We start from the raw sequence: 8,287 nt of genomic DNA, 5'->3' as shown, positions 1-8,287 counted from the left end.
TAACAGTGGCCATGTTTTTCTGACGGTTCAAAAATCCCTACAATAATTCTTTGTAGAATACAGTCAATACACTATTGAACATTCACACCAAGTTTGGTTTTAATTGGTCCAGTAGTGTCAGAGGAGAAGAGTATTGAAAAGTTGTTAACAATAACAACATTGATGCAGGCCAAATGATGGCAATATCCCACATAGCCCTTCGGGCCATGTGAGATAAACTGTTGGTTTTTAGGGTGTGGACCCCCAATATTTGGCCCCTTATAGACTGAAGATGCTAAATGCTATTTTATATCTGTTAAGTTGAATAAAGAATTGTCAAATTTGAATGTGATATAAACACTAGGTAAGTTTAGAGGGAATATTGTGTTATCTAATAATAGATTAGTTACTTATCACCATTTATTTAGGTAGACTATGTGTCCTATCTGTATAATCCACCAAGAGGTGAAAAATTTCAGACCATTCACTGTAATAATTGATTTCAAAATCAGTAGACAATTTGACAATCTACACTATTAACTGTCCTATTCCTTTTTTGCCAAAAATCCTGTCTCATCTAAAAGTTCATCTCTCACTTCTGTCAGAATTCTACCAAGCAAGTTAGTCCCTCTCCACTCAGATTCGTTCAAGGCCCTTGGGTCATCTGCACGTAATCCTATTCCCCATATTTGATCATGAGGACTGGCCTCAACAAATATTAACGGTAAGTTGAAAACAGCTTTTCTTTTAAGTGTTCATTCTGATTCTGTTCAACTGATACAAAAAATTTACAAAAATTTAAATCTATTTAAAATTACACCTGCTAGTAGTTCTCTTCAGTCATAGTGTGTGCAAGTAGGATCTAACAACACTTCATTCTACTTATGATTAGATGACATTTTCATAATCCTTGGAACTTTTCCACTTAATAATCTGTTTGGCTACTCAGAAAGGTAATGTGAAGAGAAACTAGAATGGAGACTGGAGTGTTGTTAGATTCTACTTGAAGTGACTAAAATTCATGGTATTGTTTTACTAAAAATGTCATAGGAACCTAAATAATTACAAGTAGGTACACCATCAAATGAATTATTGTTTCTTATACATGTATATATTTACAGGGGAAGCCGATTCCTTACTTTAAGTGGCTGTAAGTGCACCAAACACACCATTTGTATGAGAATTGTGAACAAAATTACGTCCTCAAAAACAAAATTATTCCAATATATGGTACAAGAAATTCATTATTACCTTAGCATGATTTCCTTTTCTGACAATCTCGGAACTTACTGAATACCACACATCAAAGTCCAAGTTAGGAACTTTTCTTCCATAATCTTTTTGAACATCGGGATTAGGTTCATTTAATATTGCAATCATTAATGCTTCACAATTGGCAAAACCTATAAAAAATTACAAAACAGAAAAGGGAATGCAGATTATTAAGCATAGGTTCACCTATGATTTGTGCAGTGAGTGATAAGAGTTCAAAAACAGTCACTTTTTGTCTTAAAAATTTAAATAACTGTACAAGTACATGTACCTTCCAGTATGCATAGTGAATAAATTTGTAAAATTTCAGTGAAATACAGTAAGCACTTTTTTAAATATTTGAGTTTTAAATATAGGTTTACCAAGCCATACTTCAAGGTAAGTATAGTCTTCAAAATGAATACGTGACATTTTCACTAAATTGGATATGTCACCAAGAGCCAGTCGAGCATAAAATTAGGGGAAATAACTCTGTATGCTTGGCTCCAGTGACTTGGGATATGTGTGTTGGTTAAGACTCTTTTACTGATATGTGGCAAAGTAACTACAAATAAAGTTTCAACAATTTAATAATACCAATAGCCAAAAGTAACCATAATATAAAGTGCACTAATAAGATTGTCACAGTTTCTTGTTCTGTAATATAAACTCTTAAATTTAAGAATGTCCAAATTCACTAAATCCAAATTTGAATGAATTTTGATAAAGTCCAGAAGGTTAAGTTCTGATCCGGCGAGTACTGGAATCTGTTCCTTGAAAGTCAGATGAATCAGAACCGTTTGCGGATAGCTGGTTATGGATGATTCGGAGTGACTGGAACTAGACGACTCTGTAGGTTCTACTGTATTCCTTCTGTACTGATGTTAACTTCACTGTTACTGTTTCTAACTCTATTCTATATTTTACCCTATCATTCCATTCGTTTACTTTCTTCAGTCTTTTTATGTATTTGAGCAATATTAACATTTTTTTTTAAATATACCAAAAGCTAATTATGAGATATTAATTAAATGAAAGATGAAAAACATTTGTCACTCTTATTAAGCAACTGAACAATAATAATTAAAAGAGAGTAACTTTAAGCCATCTGTGACATTTGACATCTCAGATCTAATTCCTTAATTGCTTACAAAAATAATATAGACAAGGGGAATGAAAATTGATTCATAAAATTTCTACAAAAATGTTAAAAATTTGTGCAATGAGTTTTGCACCTATGACTGATCGCATTTTTTACTTAATAATAGTAGGACATCAAAGCAGCCAAAAAAAACATATTTCAGACGTATTTAAAAACTTACAAGAAGTTATTCTTCATAAGATTTGCGGTGTATTCCTTTCATAGCATAGTTTGCAAGATCTTGAAGTGGTGTAGAACATTTTCAATCAATTGCTTTGCAACATGCAGCTTGATATGACCACAGCTGTCGAACTCTGAACAGTTTGGGCTAAGTAATGACAAGCTTAGTACAGCTTAGATTATGGAGTGTGATTAAAGATTCTGACACAGAATGAAGGTGTTCAGAGAACTCTAAAAGTTTGAAATTATGTATTTCCCTAATTTAACTTAATATCAATATTTTAATACAATTGAAAATTAAACATGTCAAAGAACTCCCACTTTAAATTTTGTTAGGTCACATGGGACAAACATTGATATCATGAACTCATAAAAAATACACCTCAAATTATTAATTTTTGTTGTTGTAACTAGCCCTGTCTGTGAGCTAATTGCTTGAAGCATTTAAAGCATTTACCTGAGCATTTTTTTCTGTCATTTTACAAAATCATATAGACATATATACATTTTCAATGAACTAATAATGTTTAAAATGGTGTAAAAATATTATGTTTAAATTATTTTTAATAGATTTTTTTGACTTAAAAAATTGTGTGGTAAAATTACAAACATTACTTGTATAATGCTTCTTTTAAGGGGAGATAATCAGTGGAAAATGTTGTACAGAAATATAATCAGGCGCTAATCCCAGGACTGGCATACTGGGCATATGCTCCCCCCTTAAATCGGTAAGAAAAAAAAATCACTACAAGTTTCACCCCATAATATTTTTTGCCTTGCTTTGCATGTCATTTAATTCAATTTACACCCCCTTAAACTCAAATTCTCGATCTGCCTCTGATAATGGGAATTTTAATTTTTTAATACATGTATTACAATAAAATGAGTTCAGTGACCCAAAATTTTCATTTTGAAATATACAAAAATGTCAGTTTAATGTTCTTTATGTAAATTAAGACGAAATTTTATCTACCACTTATTTGATAGTTTGCAAAATAGTGAAATTCCCAACAGAATCCATATAAAAAATTGCTTTATTAATGCTCAATTATCTTGAAATCAAGTTTGGTGACCTATGTTTTTTACATTCTAATCCTAAGTTTGCTCATTCAAGGTCATCTTTCAGAAAAACTAGGAAATTTATCTACTAGAAATATTAGGTATGATCTACCTTAAGTAGAATTGTGTTCATTTAAAAGCATGCAGCAATAATAATCTTGTTTCATATACATAAATGAAGTACTTAATATTATTAGTATTCCCTTATTAAGAAAAAACACTCTTGCCTTTGAATAAATATAATATCATATTATTTGCCACAAAGGAAAAAAAATTGACTATATTGAGTAAGATCTAAAATTAGATTACTGTAGTTATCTCACTGACACATTTTATAATATAATTTCCCCCAAACTATGGTTACAGAGTTGAACACATGATAAAAAAATTAAAAAAATCAAAGGAAAGCTTCAAATGACACCCATTTGTTTATCCCTTGACATAAAAAAATGTGTGTTTCTGGTCTTTTTGTTGTTTTTTTTTCCTCTTTTTCCTAAACAATTCATGTCATAACTTTAAAAAAAAATCAATCCAAGCCTTCCTTTTGTGGTATGACACCTTGTGGTACAATTTCAAAGAGATCCATTCACATTTACTCAATTTATTGTCCAGACATCATGAAAATACTTCTTCCTGGTCCCTTTTTGGTCCTAATTACTTAATAGTTTGAGTCACAAACCTGAAAATCAATCTTAGTCTTAATTTGTGGTATGACACCTTCTGGTACAATTTCAAAGAGATCCATTCACATATACTCAAGTTATTGTCCAGACAGGATGAATGTGCTTGTTTCTGTCCCCTAGGTGTTTCAAAGCAAAATCAATCCCAGCCTTCTTTTTTGACATAGCTCCTTGTGGTCAGTGGTACAGTTTCATAAATATAAAAGCTATTGTCTGTCAGGAAATGAAGTGTCTATAAACAATGATATCAACAAAGACAGCATGATGCCATTAAATACATCTGCAATTTTTTACAGTTGAAAAAACTTTTCATTTTGCCATGGCTTCAATGACAGGCTAGAAACCACTAAATCCACTTCCCATATAGATTTCAATGCTAATTTCACAACTATCAAGGGGTTCCTTGGCCTAAAACCTTTAAAGTATACTCACGAGCTTTATTATACATCATGTACTGTTCTGCACAGTTAAATTTTAACCCATCAATTGTGAACTCTGAGGGGTGCCATTGGCTAAATGGAGAGTCCTGTCTCCAGAAATACACATAATAATCAGTTTCTTTATAAACAAAATTGTCTCAGTATTGTCTGTAACCTCCCTTTGTTTCCTTTGAGTTTCCAATAGTCTTTTTCTCACCTCCATTGTTGTCAGACAATGGATTGACAACTGCAGTTGGTTTATCTCGACTTTCATTAGCCTTATTATGCCCACCTGGAAATCGTTGTGCATTTTGATACTTGTTGCCAGTAGTGCCACTTTGAACTCAATTCATTCGCCTTCGATCTTTGTTTGATATGTCTTTGTTCTTAGATGGATCTGTTTCTATATCATCAGTGACTTCAGTATGATTTTGTGTTATTGAATGAGCATTTTGGGTGTCATCTTCCATCGGAATAGGTGTAGCATCTTTCAAAAAAGCATTTAATTCATATTTATCACCTGAAACACCAGTTGTCATGTCATTAATGTCCACATTAGTAGGTGGACTTGGATAAAGTTGAGATTTTGTACTCAAGTCATCAGATGTAGTACCTGAATTTGAAGAGTCCATTTCTGAAGTCAGATGAACTGTATTTTAAGAACTGTCCCTTTGCTGAAAGTTAAAGTTTATACCAATTAAAAAAAAATAACAACATTCAGTTGGCGGATTGGTTTTTAGAGCATTTTGGTCCATGCTTTATTAATTAAGCGAGGGCACATGATTGTCATGCCCCAGCTTAATATGAACCTATATGGTCTAACAAAATGTAGCCCATAATCAATTGCTCGGTTTAATATTTGTTATTTGTCTTGACTTTGAATGTACTTTTTTTGCTGGAATTATTAAGTTAAAAAAGCATGTATAATTTTCTTTCAAATAAATAAAACAACAACTTATTAAATTAAGAGGAATACAAATTTAAGTAAAACATTTGCTATAAAAGAGGATTTTTATAAGAGAGCATATGTTTATAAAATGTGGAAATGGGCATAAATGTCTTTGGCAAATATTGCAGTTGAAATGGAATGAAAAGCTTTTATGGGATACATTCGCAACAGAGAATGGAATGACGACACTCAACAACTAGTTCAACAGATACCCACCTTCCAGTCATGTAAGGTTGCACTATACAGTTACATTAAGGCATGCTGTTTCGCACTCCAAGTTACCCCGGTCAAATTTTGTAAAACTTGAAAAAGTTGAAATTTGGTGGATATATCGTTTAAATGTAGTTAAGCATTTATACATAGAGAGATGTAATATATTTAATGGTAAACAGGCGTAATTTAAATGAAGAATGGTATCCGGAACGCTTCAGTCCCCTGCCGTAATAGGTTCTCTCCTCAGCATCAGATGGCTGATTTTCAAGATACCTTATTTTGCACAAACTTTTGGAACTAAAATTGTGAGAGAATGAATCGAAAAGGGTCTTATTATTTTTACCCTTTTTCCATCTACTCCACGCATGCTTTCATCCTGTGGTAGTGTCTAAGTGCCTGATATATTATAAAACATAGTAATTGACTGTTGAAAGGCACCCCTGATTTGTACTAAAACTCAGTAATTCAGTATGTTACCATGGATACTAGATTTTATAACCATAATCACTAAATTACTTATAAATGACTTGAACCTCCACACACCAAGGATTTAAAAAAATATGCACTTTTTACGACAAAACACTAGAAATTTCTGTGCGGACTGCCTCAAAACAGCTTTATTTCAACAAAATGAGACCAAATTTTAAGAAATGACCTAACTGTATTGTACTAACTAAAGACCAGTTCTACAACCAGCGACACAAGACACTACCCGCACTACCTACTTCACTAGCAGACCTACAACTACAAGGAGAATGGACAGACTGCTACGGGACAACAATTCCTACTCGCCGACGACAACACTAATGGACGCATACTACTTTTCAGTACTCGACAGAAATTTACCCAGACACAGTACCATAGTAAGACATGCTGCTGTACTGCCGTTATTGCTACCCGACACAGTTGAAGACGTTTGGTTCCATACACTAGAAGACATCGACGACACCAACATCAACATACCAACAATTCCCTTTACAGACTACGTTACCAGTTACTGGATAGAGGGAAACTGTCACCTGTGGAACCACCATGCAACAGAGGGACCAAGGACTACCAACCAATTTGAGGACTGGCACGCGAAACTAAAGAAACTGGTGAAAGCTCCGCATCCTAACATCTTCAACATGGTGAAACTACTAAAGCACGAAGAAGCCTGCACCTTGCTCCAGTACCAAACCGGAGGTAAACGTGTCCCAAGGAAACGCAAATACCGAGATATCGATACTAGACTGACAACACTAAAGACTCGTTGTACAGAACCAGGAACTCACACCAGTCCAGTTTGCTGACGCTGCTTCTCATCTTTTGCATCTAGAGTATACTCTTGATTAGTGCTTGAACTGTTGTGCTTTGTATGTTTTATTTATGTATTTGTTGTATGATTCTTTTACACAAATCATGAGTACTTTAATTTTATCTGCTGCTTTTTCATTTATTTACAATGTTATCAGTGCTTGAATATTATGTACTTATAAAATGTGTATTACCAATGACTTATTGTTATCATGAATATTGAATATTAAATAAAATTATGAAAAAAAAATCTTATTTTTTATTTGTTAAAAAAGAAAACTTTTAATGACACCTAAACACTTGCAAGTCTAAAATTCATAAGAATTTGTACATGAAACCTTTTACAGATCAAAAATAAAATTTCATACATACAGCAAAAATGGGACAGGTAATTCCAACACATTTAGAATTCCAATTAAAGTTTTGTTTTTACGGTATACACAATCTTAATCCGTTCTGGCTATTCCTAAATGGATTTTATAATTTTACCTATAAATTTTAGAATGTTGTAATAGCCAGAATAAACCACCAATATTAATTAGTTCAAGGCCCAACAGTCAAAATCAATCCAAGCATTCTTTTTTTATGACCATGTACGTAGTGGTATATTTTAAATAATCTGCTTAATTAAGTAAATGTCGGTGAAACAGTTAATTTCCTTACTTCTTAATCATATTCAACAATGAAACCGAAAGTACAAAGTGTACATGTATTTATATTATCACGGGTGACCATAAATATATATTTTTTAATACTAAAATTACCAATTAATCGTTTTTATGCATTGGATTGCAAACTAATTGAATTTGACATTATCGATCAAATGCTTAAGCTTTACCTACGAAAAACGAAACAAGAAATTCTTCTCTTTCGACTACTGATCTCTTGATTGTTTGGGGGCATTATAAATAAAGACCAAAGAAGACCAGAACGGTACTGAGTGATAAACATAGGTTTTATATGTATCAATTGTGTTAATTGTGGTTTAAAAATATGTTTTTACTTATTTACCACCACATTTACTTCCGATTTAAGGTTGAAGTGACTGGAAGTTCGATTTCATGGTGAAAATGATAAATATGGAAGAAATGAAAATAAATCACAATATGATATAAGTCAT

The 8,287-nt window shown here is 32.6% G+C and overlaps 1 protein-coding gene and 1 long non-coding RNA gene across 2 annotated transcripts; both read right to left on the bottom strand.

Moving 5' to 3' along the window:
* Positions 1-338: 338 nt before the first annotated feature.
* On the bottom strand, positions 339-4,867 carry LOC148597622 (protein irg-1-like; the record flags this gene model as incomplete). Its single annotated transcript, XM_088563058.1, has 3 exons — positions 339-731; positions 1,231-1,382; positions 4,723-4,867. Coding segments are annotated over 3 exons (504 nt in total), but the record flags the coding sequence as incomplete, so codon positions are not given.
* LOC148597621 (uncharacterized) lies at positions 4,866-8,065 on the bottom strand. Its single transcript, XR_015919068.1, has 2 exons — positions 8,006-8,065; positions 4,866-5,383 (listed from the first exon to the last, which is right to left on the bottom strand). It is a non-coding gene; the product is annotated as an uncharacterized LOC148597621 (long non-coding RNA).
* Between the last annotated feature and the right edge of the window lie 222 nt (positions 8,066-8,287).

The sequence above is a fragment of the Perna viridis genome, chromosome 15 (genome assembly GCF_037379345.1).
Source record: "Perna viridis isolate PV_CMFRI_1.1 ecotype Kerala chromosome 15, ASM3737934v1, whole genome shotgun sequence".
NCBI lineage: Eukaryota > Metazoa > Mollusca > Bivalvia > Mytilida > Mytilidae > Perna > Perna viridis.
The sequence above is the reverse complement of the archived record's forward strand: the minus strand, read 5'-3'. Positions and strand labels throughout refer to the sequence as shown.